This window comes from Lissotriton vulgaris, chromosome 5 (assembly GCF_964263255.1).
Source record: "Lissotriton vulgaris chromosome 5, aLisVul1.2, whole genome shotgun sequence".
Taxonomy (NCBI): domain Eukaryota; kingdom Metazoa; phylum Chordata; class Amphibia; order Caudata; family Salamandridae; genus Lissotriton; species Lissotriton vulgaris.
Genome location: NC_141693.1, coordinates 2,011,100,777 through 2,011,114,612, shown reverse-complemented (window position 1 = coordinate 2,011,114,612; position 13,836 = coordinate 2,011,100,777). Strand labels below are relative to the sequence as shown.

General features: G+C 57.9%; 1 protein-coding gene across 1 annotated transcript in view; it reads left to right on the top strand.

Moving 5' to 3' along the window:
- The window catches only part of HMCN2 (hemicentin 2), a 563,480-nt gene that overhangs the window by 211,782 nt on the left and 337,862 nt on the right, over positions 1-13,836 (top strand). The window contains exon 23 of the mRNA XM_086924818.1: positions 1,666-1,793. Within this exon, the coding sequence (XP_086780944.1) occupies positions 1,666-1,793 (128 nt within the window). The remainder of the gene's footprint in view (positions 1-1,665; positions 1,794-13,836) is intronic.

The following is a 13,836-nucleotide window of genomic DNA, read 5'->3' as shown; positions in this document are numbered from 1 at the left end:
TTCTCTATGACTTTTGCAGGGAAGGGGAGGAGCGAGATGGGGCGGAAGTTCTTGAGGTCTGAGGGGTCTGCGGTGGGTTTCTTCAGGAGGGCACTGATCTCTGCCTGCTTCCAGCTCTTCGGGAAGGTGGCGGATATGAAGGAGTTGTTGATGATATCCCGAAGTTTGGGTGCGATGATGGAGTCAGCTTTGTTAAAGATGTGGTGTGGGCAGGGATCGGCTGGGGAGCCCGAGTGGATGGTGTTCATCGTGTGGGTGGTATCTTCAGTGCTGACCTGAGTCCAGGCGCACATGGTGGTGGTGGGGGGTGTAGGTTCGGTGGTGGGGTACGTGTTCTGCGCGCCAAAGCTGTCGTGTATGTCGACGATCTTACGGTGAAAAAAGGTGGCCAGAGAGTTGCAGAGGTCTTGAGCCGGCGTGATGTCGCTGGCGTTGGGGTTGGAGAGCTCTTTCACGACGTTGAGGAGTTCCTTGCTGTTGTGGGTGTTGTTGTCCAGTCGTTCTCTGAAGGATGACCTTTTGGTGGTGCGGGTCAGCTGGTGGTGTTTGCGGGTGGCGTTCTTGTGGGCGATCATGTTGTTCTTTGACTGGTTGTGGCGCCAGGCTTTCTCGAGGTCACGGCAGGATTTCTTGGAGTCTTTGAGATCGTTGGTGAACCACGCGGCTTTTTTGCTGTTGAGGTTGCTGGGAGGGTTTTTCAGTGGAGCAAGGGTGTCTAACATGAAAATAATTATTTGTTTAAAATAAAAAATAATTATTTGGTTTAAAAACTCCTGCATTGTCATATCAGTCTCCTGCTCTGAAGGTGAATCCTTTGAGTGTGCATGTGCTTGTTGTGAAAGGGAATACTGCCATCACTCCCAGTGAAGTTATCCAATGACTGAAGTGGGCTGGTCCTTTGTTCACCCATTGGCCTATGCTGCAAGCTGTAGTGGGCGGAAATAACATTTGAAAGTCCCAATAACAGACCAATAAACGAAGAGGGCTGGCTGAAAGCCCCTATAAGTAATAATATTACATGTAATTGTAGTAAAATTAAAACGGTCTTGACCCTAGCCACACCTAAAAGAGGACGGAGAGAGGATGTAGCCTAGCGTCTAAAGCGGTCGACGTCAAAGCTGGGGAACCGGCTTCGAGGCTCGGCTACGATGCTCAACATCCTGTGATTCTGGGCAAATCACATTCTCCCCGTGCCTCACAAAGATGAATGTGTCCTTCTGAAAAGAAACCGATGCTATGTAAAGCGCTCTGATACCCAATTTCTCTTGTCTAGTTTGTGCTATCTAAAACTCCCCCCCCCAAAAAATGTATACATTATATATTGCAGACTATATATATATTATAGCTAGGACCAACTTTTTCCGCAGACAAAGCATTTTTGTTTTGCTAATAACTTTGATGGTTTGACAAATCTACGAAATTTGTAAAAGCGATTTGTCACTTACTTTAGGTGCTGTGGGGAAAGTTTCTTTCCACACTATACTTGCATACTATAAACAACAGAAGCTCTAAGAGTTATTGCCCTGTAACCGTTCACTGCCCTGGAGCCCTAAGAAAAGGCCTCACAGGTGCCCCATTGTATCATATGAATGACCTGACCCCTCTTTCTGAGTTCCCCTAGTATCCTTCCTTCCATGGTATTAACACAAGCTCTGCTCTCTGTAGGTTCGGTGTCCAGCCCTCCTGGACCCTCCGTCTGTCTGAGCTGAGGGTCACCGACAACGGCGACTATACCTGCATCGCATCCAACCCGGCCGGCAACGCCACCCGGACCTACATCCTGGAGGTGCAAGGTAAGGAGACCTCATTTATGCGCTGCTGTCCACAGGTGCCAATGAGTGCACGCCGGGTTTCTGAATACACAGGGCTCTGGGTGGCCTTACACAGGGTAATGGAATGTACTGTGCATCCTCAGAGTGCTGAGATCAACCTGGGAAACCCCTTACCTTTATCAGGATCACCTGGCCAAGGGTTGCAGGTAGTTGGTGAATCATGACAAAAGTTCTGAAGATGTTGCAGCGGGCAAGAACTGTACAAGCAGACTGTCCAGATGTGGACAGAACATATCAGAATCCTAAAATAGCCATAGAAGGCCAGACAGCAATCCAGAGGAAACTGAGTTATATCGCGCAGGGCTTCCCAAACTTTTCAGAGCCATTACGCACTTTTGAGGACGTCAACCTTTCGCGACCCACCTAGCGTTATTGGACATGAGGCGGGCGATTTTGGAATGTAAACGAAAGCATTGTGTGGTAGTGCCCTGTCATTTACAGAAGCGCACTTTCCATTGAAATGGGCACCAAATGTGCCCAGACACTGATAAAACTGTATTGTACACAAATGATAATGTGTGGACAATCTTTTCAGTGAATATTTGTCATTTGTGCATCACCAAGTAAAGTGTCATGATTTGTGTTGATCCTAATAAAACTCTTTGTTTCCATCACACCTCAAAATTACCCAAAAATGTGTTTCTTGTTTGCTTTCCTAACTGCTGAATGGGTACAGTTCACTTACAGGTATTTACATTTTGTTGTGTGTTACAAAACATTACACCCTACGGTCTTTCCTTTCACAGTCGCTGTATCTCAGCAAGACTGTCACACAATTCACTTTACTTTTCTTTCGCTGACTGAAAAGTGAGAGAAATTTGTAAACACCAATCCCCAGGTTAAAAAACATAAGCAGCAGTTACTCAGAAGACACAGCCTGAACTTGACTTAAACCTCTACAACTGGATCAGTCAAGGGAAAGTTCTAGGTTGTCAAACACAAGGAGATGATGGACGGAGCGCTGAAACTTTTCAGACACTCACCCCCAGTCACAGATCTGGGTTGAATCCATCATCATTCTTTACTCACTTCGCCACCTCAATGCAGACCCAGCTACATGCAAATCAGCTTGACCCTGTGCCTCATGGGAACAGTCCAGTCCGAACTGCCAGTCCAGGTCTTCCCTGAACCGGAAGCAAGCATCCTAGGACTGGTTTCGGATTCTAGCTTGTTACAGTAACAGTTCCATCCTACAAGGCTTCTCTATTCTGCATAGTCGATCGGCGACTGTAGATGTAGATTATCCCTGATGCTGGGGGGGAGGCAGGGGGGCTAGTTTCACTGGCTTGTGAACACAAAATGGTGGCTGGGGGTGCACTGTTTTAACACACAGGCCTTAGCACAGAGCAAAGGAGAAATTTGGAGGGAAAACTGAATAGTCACCAGGAATGAGAAGGAAGAACCACAGAGTTTGGGCTGCAAATCCCACAATTCAACACGTTAAATGGAAGCAATCATGGGCAGGGAAAACCACAAGTTTAAAACACAAAACAGGTGATAAAATATGCAATCACAGGCAGGTTAAAACTGCAATTTTAAACTGCAACAACTACAGGCACAGAGAGAAATCACAGAAAGGGAAAATCGTTTTTTTAAAAACATTTTTTTGGGTGGGAAGAGACAGCACTAGTCTGTCACCTTGCCACTTCCTGGACTCTGCTCACTGCAATCTGGGGCACAGGTAGGTTGCAACTCACAAAATGCAGGAGAATGATTTGGGGTGCACCCAGCAAGGTTCTTAAGGGGCCTGGGCATGTGTGAGAGGACGGCTCGGAGCTGCCTTGTACCTGAATAGCCAATCCCCAGTCCTAGGCCTGCTGGCCTGGGGGTGGGGGCTGGTACAGGCATGCCTGCTGCTAGCCACAGATCGCTGTTTGCTGTTTGTGCACAGCTCCTGTGTGTATATATGGTACATGCATGCCTACTGCTAGGCACGGATCACTGCCTGCTGCTTGTTCATGGCTCCTGTGTGGATATATGATACAGGCATGCCTGCTGCTAGCCACGGATCTTTGCCTGCTGCTTATGCACGGCTTCTGTGTGGATATAAGGTACAGGCATGCCTACTTCTAGGCACATATCTCTGCCTGCTGCTTGTGAATGGCTTCTATATGGATATTGATGACCATACATAGGTTTCACTAGACACATTTGTGAATTTCCACCACTGTGTTTTAAAGAAAACGTTATAAAAGTAACAGGGTGAATGTAACACGGTCGCTCTAAACAGAGACTCAGTGCTTAGTTCATCATGATACATGTAGTACTGTGAGCACATGCCCTCTGCAGACCCGGTGTCCCAGGTCCACCCTCTGCGAGGGTCTGCCCCAGGGGCCCAGTGCTGTGAACACATGTCCTCTGCAGACCCGGGGCCCCAGGTCCGCCCTCTGCGTGGGTCTGGCCCAGGGGCCTTGAACTGTGTGCACATGCCCTCTGCAGACACAGGGCCCCGGATCCGCCCTCTGCGTGGGTCTGGCCCAGGGGCCTTGAGCTGTGTGCACATGCCCTCTGCAGACACGGGGCCCCGGGTCCGCCCTCTGCGTGGGTCTGCTTCAGGGGCCCAGAGCTGTCAGCAGATGCCTCAGCAGAACCGGGGCCCCCAGCTCCGCCCTCTGCCTGGGTCTGCCCCAGGGGCCCGGAACTGTGAGCACATGCCTCTGCAGATCTAGGGCCCCGGGTCCAACCTCTGCCTGGGTCTGCCCCAGTTGACCGGAGCTGTGAGCACATGCCCTCTGCAGACCCTGGGCCCCGGGTCCGCCCTCTGCGTGGGTCAGCTCAAGGGGCCCGGAGCTGTGAGCACATGCCCTCTGCAGACCCGGGGCCACGGGCCCGCCCTCTGTGTGGGTCTGACGCAGAGGCCCAGAGCTGAGAGCACATGCCCTCTGCAGACGATGGGCCCCAGGTCCGCCCTCTGCAGTCAATCAATCAATCAATCACAGCATTTATATAGCGCGCTACTCACCCGGAGCGTCTCAAGGCACTTGGAGAGGGGGGGTCCGCTACTGCTCGAACAGCCAGGTCTTGAGCTGCTTCCTGAAGGCGAGGTGGTCTTGGGTCAGGCGGAGGTGGGTCGGGAGGGAGTTCCACGTCTTGGCGGCGAGGTAGGAGAAGGATCGTCCTCCTGTGGTGGGTCTTCGGATGCGGGGGACGGCGGCGAGGGCGTGGTTGGTTGATCGAAGCTGGCGTGTGGGAGTGTAGAAGTTGAGGCGGCTGTTTAGGTATCTTGGGCCTTGGTTGTGTAGGGCTTTGTGTGCGTGGGTGAGAAGTCGGAACGTGATTCTCTTGTTGACCGGGAGCCAGTGCAGGTCTCTCAGGTGTCCGGAGATGTGGCTGTGTCGGTGGATGTCCAGGATGAGTCTTGCTGAGGCGTTCTGGATTCGCTGAAGTCTCTTCTGGAGTCTGGCAGTGGTTCCGGCATAGAGGAAGTTGCCGTAGTCCAGTCGGCTGGTGACAAGGGCCTGGGTGACCGTCTTTCTGGTCTCGGGGGGATCCATTGGAAGATCTTACGTAGCATGCGCAGGATGTTGAAGCATGACGAGGAGACGGCGTTGACTTGTCTGGTCATGGAGAGGGAGGAGTCCAGGATGAAGCCCAGGTTGCGTGCGTGGTCTGTTGGTTTGGGTGCGCTGCCCAGGGCGGGGGGCCACCAGGAGTCGTCCCCGGCGGAGGGTGAAGATCCCAGGATGAGGACTTCCGTCTTGTCTGAGTTCAGTTTCAGGCGGCTGTTCTTCATCCACTCTGATACGTCTTTCATCCCCTCGTGTAGGCTGGCTCTGGCGGTGGCGGGGTCGTTGGTGAGGGAGAGGATCAGCTGGGTGTCGTCGGCGTAGGAGATGATGTTGAGGTTGTGTTGGCTTGCGATGGCCGCAAGGGGGCTCATGTAGACATTGAAGAGGGTGGGGCTGAGCGAGGAGCCTTGAGGAACGCCGCAGATGACTTCAGTGTCTTCTGATCTGAAGGGGGGGAGGCGGACTCTCTGAGTCCTTCCGGCGAGGAAGGAGATGATCCAATCTAGTGCCTTCTCTTGGATTCCGGCGTTGCTGAGGCGCTGCTCTAGGTTGCGGTGGCAGACAGTGTCGAAAGCCGCGGAAAGGTCCAGGAGGGTGAGGGCCGCTGTTTCCCCGTTGTCGAGCAGGGTTCGGATGTCATCAGTGGCAGCGATGAGGGCGGTCTCAGTGCTGTGGTTGGCCCGGAAGCCGGACTGCGAGTGGTCGAGGGATCCATTCGTCTCAAGGAAGGCGGCCAGCTGCTTGTTGACGGTCTTCTCGATGACTTTGGCCGGAAACGGGAGGAGCGAGATGGGGCGGTAGTTTTTGAGTTCGGTGGGGTCCGCTGAAGGTTTCTTCAGTAGAGCGCTGAGTTCGGCATGCTTCCAGCTCTCCGGGAAGGTCGCTGTGTCGAAGGAGGTGTTGATGATGTCCCGCAGGTGTGGTACGATGACAGAGTCGGCCTTGTTGAAGACGTGGTGAGGGCAGGGGTCGGTTGGAGATCCGGAGTGGATGGAGTTCATCGTGCGTAGGGTTTCCTCTGTGTTGATCGAGGTCCAGGCGCGGAGGGTGGTGGCGGGGGGTGCAGGTGCTGTCGTGGGGCGCGTCGGTTCTGTGCTGAAGCTGTTGTGTATGTCCGCGATCTTGTTGTGGAAGTAGGAGGCGAGGGAGTTGCAGAGGTCTTGTGATGGGGTGATGCCGTTGTTTCCGGCGCTGGGGTTCGAGAGCTCTTTGACGATGTTGAAGAGTTCGAGGACGGCCCGGGACCAGGGTTCAATTCCCGGCACGGCAGGTTTCTGGACCAGGGTCAGCGGACTCGATAATTCTCTCGCCTCGGTGCCCACTCTGATCAGCGATCACACTCGGCAACTCTGGGCATTAGCTTGCCTCATCTTCACTAACGGCCCCACCAGACCGCCGGGGATGCCTGGTCTCACCCTGGAGATACCCATTAAGGGACCATCTCTCAGGGAAGCCAGGAAGGGTTTCGCAGCGGTCGAAGCGCCTTGGGACCCTCCGGGTAAGTAGTGCGCTATATAAATGCCTATACATTTACATTTACATTTACATTTGCTGTTGTGGGCGTTGTTGTCCAGTCTTTCCTTGAATGCGGTTTTCTTGGTGGTGTGGATCAGTTGGTGGTGTTTTTGAGTGGCGAGCTTGAGGGTGGTCATGTTGTCTGGTGTTGGGTCTCTGCGCCAGGCTCTCTCAAGGGCTCGGCAGTTCCTCTTGGAGCTCTTGAGTTCGTCGGTGAACCATGGTGCTTTCTTACTGCCGGGTCTGCTGGGCGGGGTCCTCAGTGGGGCGAGGTCGTCTGCGCAGTTGCTGATCCACTTCGTGAGGTTGTTGGCGGCCTGGCTGGGGTTCGCTGAGCTTGCGGGGGGGGGGTCCTGGCTCAGGGAAGCGGCGAGCTGGTCGGCTGTGATCTTGTTCCATCTTCTGCGTTCAACCTGTTGCTGGTGGTGGTGTATCGTGTTCTTTTTGTAGCTGAAGTGGACGCAGCTGTGGTCCGTCCAGTGGAGTCCGGTGGCGTGGCTGAAGGAAATGTCCTTGATGGAGGAGAAGACAGGGTCGAGTGTGTGTCCGGCGTAGTGGGTGGGGGTGGTCACCAGCTGCTTGAGACCGAGGGTGGCGAGGTTGTCCAGCAGGGTGGTGGTGTTGCGGTCGTTGTTGTTCTCCAGGTGGAAGTTGAGGTCCCCGAGGAGGATGTAGTCCGCGGAGGGGAGAGCGTGCGGGCTGATGAAGTCGGTGATGTCTTCGCTGAATTGTGTGCGTGGTACCGGGGGTCTGTAGATGAGGGTGCCTCTGAGGGTGGTCTTGGGGTCGGTGTGGATCTGAAAGTGCAGGTGTTCGGCGGTTGCGAGGGTGTCGTCGGAGTTGCTCGTGATGCGGATGGTGTTCCTGTGGATGATGGCGATGCCTCCTCCGGTCTGGTTGCCGCGGTCCCTCCGGATGATCTTGTAACCGTCTGGGATGGCGATGGCGATGTCGGGCGCTGAGGAGGCGTTCATCCATGTTTCCGTGAGGAAGGCGACGTCTGGTTGTGTCGAGGAGGTTCCAAAGCTCGACGGCGTGTCTGTGGACGGAGCGGGTTTTGAGCAGGATGCACTTCAGGTGGTTGCTGCTGGTTCTCGGCTTGGTGGGTGCGGGTGCGGTGCAGGTCCGGATGCAGGAGAACTTGCAGGAGAGGCAGCTGAAGGGTCCGTGGGTGCGCCTCGGAGTGGCTCAGTAGCATCCAGGGATCCCGCCGGTGTTGAGTGAGATGAGTTCGGTGGCGTTGTAGGTCAGTCGGGTCGTCTTCCGTCGGTGGGGGCCAGGGATCCTGGCACTGGGCGTGGTCCAGGCGCGGACGGGCGCAGACGGGCTTACCTTTGGCGCACAATCGGCGCACCCGCTGCGCGTCAACGCTGCGCGTACGCACGGTCGCCCTTTATGGCGAAGTGTGAGGGAGGGAGGAGCAGCTGGGAGGCGGGAGCGGGGAGGGCACAGAAGGAAAAGGGGGCGTGGCCGCACGCAGGCGGCGGGAAGCAGGGAGCGGGGCGTGGGGCACAGGGACAGAGAGGGAAACGGCACAGAGCACCAATATGGGAAACAGGCAATCTAAACAACAATATGGGGGACAGTACAGTAGGATGTGAAAAACAAAAGAAAACACACTGAGTCAATCACGATCACGATACTACGGCGGGGGCGTCGGGGCGGGCTCAGCGAGGCTGAGGTCAGCAGCGGCGGAGGACCGAACACGCCACAGCTGGTGGCCGTGCGGCGCGGGTGTGTCCTGAGGGCAGGTCACCCGTGGGTCTGCCCCAGGGGCCTGGAGTTGTAAGCAGATTGCGTCTGCAGACCAGGGGCCCCAGGTCAGCTCTCTGCATTGGTCTCCCCAGGGGCCCGGAGCTGTAAGCACATGCCCGCTGCAGACCTGCGACCCCAGGTCCCCTCTCTGCGTGGGTCTGCCCCAGGGGCCCAGAGATGTGAGCACATGCCCTCAGCAGACCAAGGGCCCCAGGTCCGATCTCTGCGTGGGTCTACCCATCGGGCCCGGAGCTGTGAGCACATGCCCTCTGCAGACCCGGGGCCCCAGGTCCGCCCTCTGCGTGGGTCTACCCCACGGGCCCGGAGCTGTGAGCACATGCCCTCTGCAGACCCGGGGCCCCAGGTCCGCCCTCTGCGTGGGTCTACCCCACGGGTCCGGAGCTGTGAGCACATGCCCTCTGCAGACCCGGGGCCCCAGGTCCGATCTCTGCGTGGGTCTACCCCACGGGCCCGGAGCTGTGAGGACATGCCCTCTGCAGACCCGGGGCCCCAGGTCCGATCTCTGCGTGGGTCTACCCCACGGGCCCGGAGCTGTGAGCACATGCCCTCTGCAGACCCGGGGCCCCAGGTCCGCCCTCTGCGTGGGTCTACCCCACGGGCCCGGAGCTGTGAGCACATGCCCTCTGCAGACCCGGGGCCCCAGGTCCGCCCTCTGCGTGGGTCTACCCCACGGGCCCGGAGCTGTGAGCACATGCCCTCTGCAGACCCGGGGCCCCAGGTCCGATCTCTGCGTGGGTCTACCCCACGGGCCCGGAGCTGTGAGCACATGCCCTCTGCAGACCCGGGGCCCCAGGTCCGATCTCTGCGTGGGTCTACCCCACGGGCCCGGAGCTGTGAGCACATGCCCTCTGCAGACCCGGGGCCCCAGGTCCGATCTCTGCGTGGGTCTACCCCACGGGCCCGGAGCTGTGAGCACATGCCCTCTGCAGACCCGGGGCCCCAGGTCCGATCTCTGCGTGGGTCTACCCCACGGGCCCGGAGCTGTGAGCACATGCCCTCTGCAGACCCGGGGCCCCAGGTCCGCCCTCTGCGTGGGTCTACCCCACGGGCCCGGAGCTGTGAGCACAGGCCCTCTGCAGACCCGGGGCCCCAGGTCCGATCTCTGCGTGGGTCTACCCCACGGGCCCGGAGCTGTGAGCACATGCCCTCTGCAGACCCGGGGCCCCAGGTCCGCCCTCTGCGTGGGTCTACCCCACGGGCCCGGAGCTGTGAGCACATGCCCTCTGCAGACCCGGGCCCCAAGTCCGCCCTCTGCGTGGGTCTACCCCAGGGGCCCGGAGCTGTTGGTCTGCCCCCTGCGTTTATCTCTCCCAGGGGCCCGGAGCTGTGAGCACATGCCCACTGCAGACCCGGGGCCCTTGGTCTGCCCTCTGCTTGGGTCTGCCCCAGGGGCCCGGAGCTGTGAGCACATGCCCTCTGCAGACCCCGGGCCCCAGGTCCCCCCTCTGCGTGGGGCCCCAGGCGTCCGGAGCTGTGATCACTGGACGGCCGCAGACGCCACCTGTGCTCTTCGCAGACTTGCAGATTGTTTCTGGTGGTGAGTGAGTCATTCCGATGAGATGACCACGGACAGCAGCTGGTCCCCATCACCCCCACTCAGCACCGAAGCCTGCCGCCCCCCTCTCCCCTCCTGTCTGAGGGAGGGCGCCCCCTGCAGGTCTCAGGAGCAGCGACACCCACCTCATTGCTGAGGTGTGAATCACGTCTGACTCCTGAGGCGGCATACACTGCGGGGAGCCCCTCCTCCCCCCCAGGCCTTAGAAGACCACATCAGACATTAGGGGAGGGGGGGGGGCTATGTGCTGCTCCAGCCAATACAATGCGCAATGTAAACTGTTAGTGGAATCTGGCCTACCTCACCCTTGCTGCCCACACACAGCTCTGCCGATGCACTTCAGTCTTGCCTGCTGTAATGCTGCATCACTGAGGCCCACACACAGCTCTGCCCCGTAATGCTGCAGCACTGAGGCCCACACACAGCTCTGCCCCGTAAAGCTGCAGCACTGAGGCCCACACACAGCTCTGCCTCGTAATGCTGCATCACTGAGGCCCACACACAGCTCTGCCCTGTAATGCTGCAGCACTGAGGCCCACACACAGCTCTGCCCTCTAATGCTGCAGCACTGAGGCCCACACACAGCTATGCCCCTAATGCTGCAGCACTGAGGCCCACACACAGCTCTGCCCTCTAATGCTGCAGCACTGAGGCCCACACACAGCTCTGCCTCGTAATGCTGCAGCACTGAGTCCCACACACAGCTCTGCCCCGTAATGCTGCAGCACTGAGGCCCACACACAGCTCTACCCGTAATGCTGCAGCACTGAGACCCACACACAGCTCTGCCTGTAATGCTGCAGCACTGAGTCCCACACACAGCTCTGCCCCTAATGCTGCATCACTGAGGCCCACACACAGCTCTACCCGTAATGCTGCAGCACTGAGGCCCACACACAGCTCTGCCCTGTAATGCTGCAGCACTGAGGCCCACACACAGCTCTGCCCTCTAATGCTGCAGCACTGAGTCCCACACACAGCTCTGCCTCGTAATGCTGCATCACTGAGGCCCACACACAGCTCTGCCCGTAATGCGGCAGCACTGAGGCCCACACACAGCTCTGCCTCGTAATGCTGCAGCACTGAGTCCCACACACAGCTCTGCCCCTAATGCTGCAGCACTGAGGCCCACACACAGCTCCGCCCCGTAATGCTGCAGGACCGAGGCCCACACACAGCTCTGCCCCGTAATGCTGCAGCACTGAGGCCCACACACAGCTCTACCCGTAATGCTGCAGCACTGAGGCCCACACACAGCTCTGCCTCGTAATGCTGCAGCACTGAGGCCCACACACAGCTCTGCCCGTAATGCTGCAGCACTGAGGCCCACACACAGCTCTGCCACTAATGCTGCAGCACTGAGGCCCACACACAGCTTTGCCCCGTAATGCTGCAGCACTGAGGCCCACACACAGCTCTACCCGTAATGCTGCAGCACTGAGACCCACACACAGCTCTGCCCCGTAATGCTGTAGCACTGAGGCCCACACACAGCTCTACCCGTAATGCTGCAGCACTGAGACCCACACACAGCTCTGCCCGTAATGCTGCATCACTGAGGCCCACACACAGCTCTGCCCCGTAATGCTGCAGCACTGAGGCCCACACACAGCTCTACCCGTAATGCTACAGCACTGAGGCCCACACACAGCTCTGCCTCGTAACGCTGCAGCACTGAGGCCCACACACAGCTCTGCCCCGTAATGCTGCAGCACCGAGGCCCACACACAGCTCTGCCCCTAATGCTGCAGCACTGAGACCCACACACAGCTCTGCCCTGTAATGCTGCAGCACTGAGGCCCACACACAGCTCTGCCCCGTAATGCTGCATCACTGAGGCCCACACACAGCTCTGCCTCAAAATGCTGCAGCACTGAGTCCCACACACAGCTCTGCCCCTAATGCTGCAGCACTGAGGCCCACACACAGCTCTGCCCCGTAATGCTGCAGCACTGAGGCCCACACACAGCTCTACCCGTAATGCTGCAGCACTGAGACCCACACACAGCTCTGCCCGTAATGCTGCATCACTGAGGCCCACACACAGCTCTGCCCGTAATGCTGCAGCACTGAGGCCCACGCACATCTCTGCCTCGTAACGCTGCAGCACTGAGGCCCACACACAGCTCCGCCCCGTAATGCTGCAGCACCGAGGCCCACACACAGCTCTGCCTCGCAATGCTGCAGCACTGAGACCCACACACAGCTCCGCCCCGTAATGCTGCAGCACCGAGGCCCACACACAGCTCTGCCTCGTAATGCTGCAGCACTGAGTCCCACACACAGCTCTGCCCGTAATGCTGCAGCACTGAGGCCCACACACAGCTCTGCCCGTGATGCTGCAGCACTGAGGCGCACACACAGCTCTGCCCCGTAATACTGCAGCACTGAGGCCCACACACAGCTCTACCCGTAATGCTGCAGCACTGAGGCCCACACACAGCTCTGCCCTGTAATGCTGCAGCACTGGGACCCACACACAGCTCTGCCCGTGATGCTGCAGCACTGAGGCGCACACACAGCTCTGCCCCGTAATACTGCAGCACTGAGGCCCACACACAGCTCTACCCGTAATGCTGCAGCACTGAGGCCCACACACAGCTTTGCCCCGTAATGCTGCATCACTGAGGCCCACACACAGCTCTGCCCCGTAATGCTGCAGCACTGAGGCCCACACACAGCTCTGCCCGTAATGCTGCAGCACTGAGGCCCACACACAGCTCTGCCCGTAATGCTGCAGCACTGAGGCCCACACACAGCTCTGCCCGTAATGCTGCATCACTGAGGCCCACACACAGCTCTGCCCCTAATGCTGCAGCACTGAGGCCCACACACAGCTCTGCCCGTAATGCTGCATCACTGAGGCCCACACACAGCTCTGCCCCGTAATGCGGCAGCACTGAGGCCCACACACAGCTCTGCCTCGTAATGCTGCAGCACTGAGTCCCACACACAGCTCTGCCCTGTAATGCTGCATCACTGAGGCCCACACACAGCTCTGCCCCTAATGCTGCAGCACTGAGGCCCACACACAGCTCTGCCCTGTAATGCTGCATCACTGAGGCCCACACACAGCTCTGCCCTCTAATGCTGCAGCACTGAGGCCCACACACAGCTATGCCCCTAATGCTGCAGCACCGAGGCCCACACACAGCTCTGCCCCGTAATGCTGCATCACTGAGGCCCACACACAGCTCTGCCCCGTAATGCTGCAGCACTGAGGCCCACACACAGCTCTGCCCGTAATGCTGCAGCACTGAGGCCCACACACAGCTATGCCCCTAATGCTGCAGCACTGAGGCCCACACACAGCTCTGCCCGTAATGCTGCAGCACTGAGGCCCACACACAGCTATGCCCCTAATGCTGCAGCACTGAGGCCCACACACAGCTCTGCCCTGTAATGCTGCAGCACCGAGGCCCACACACAGCTATGCCCCTAATGCTGCAGCACTGAGGCCCACACACAGCTCTGCCCTGTAATGCTGCAGCACCGAGGCCCACACACAGCTCTGCCCCGTAGTGCTGCATCACTGAGACCCACACACAGCTCTGCCAGTGCGCCTTAGTCCTGACCTGCTCTGACCCGTAATGCTGCAGCACTGAGGCCCACACACAGCTCTGCCCCGTAATGCTGCAGCACTGAGGCC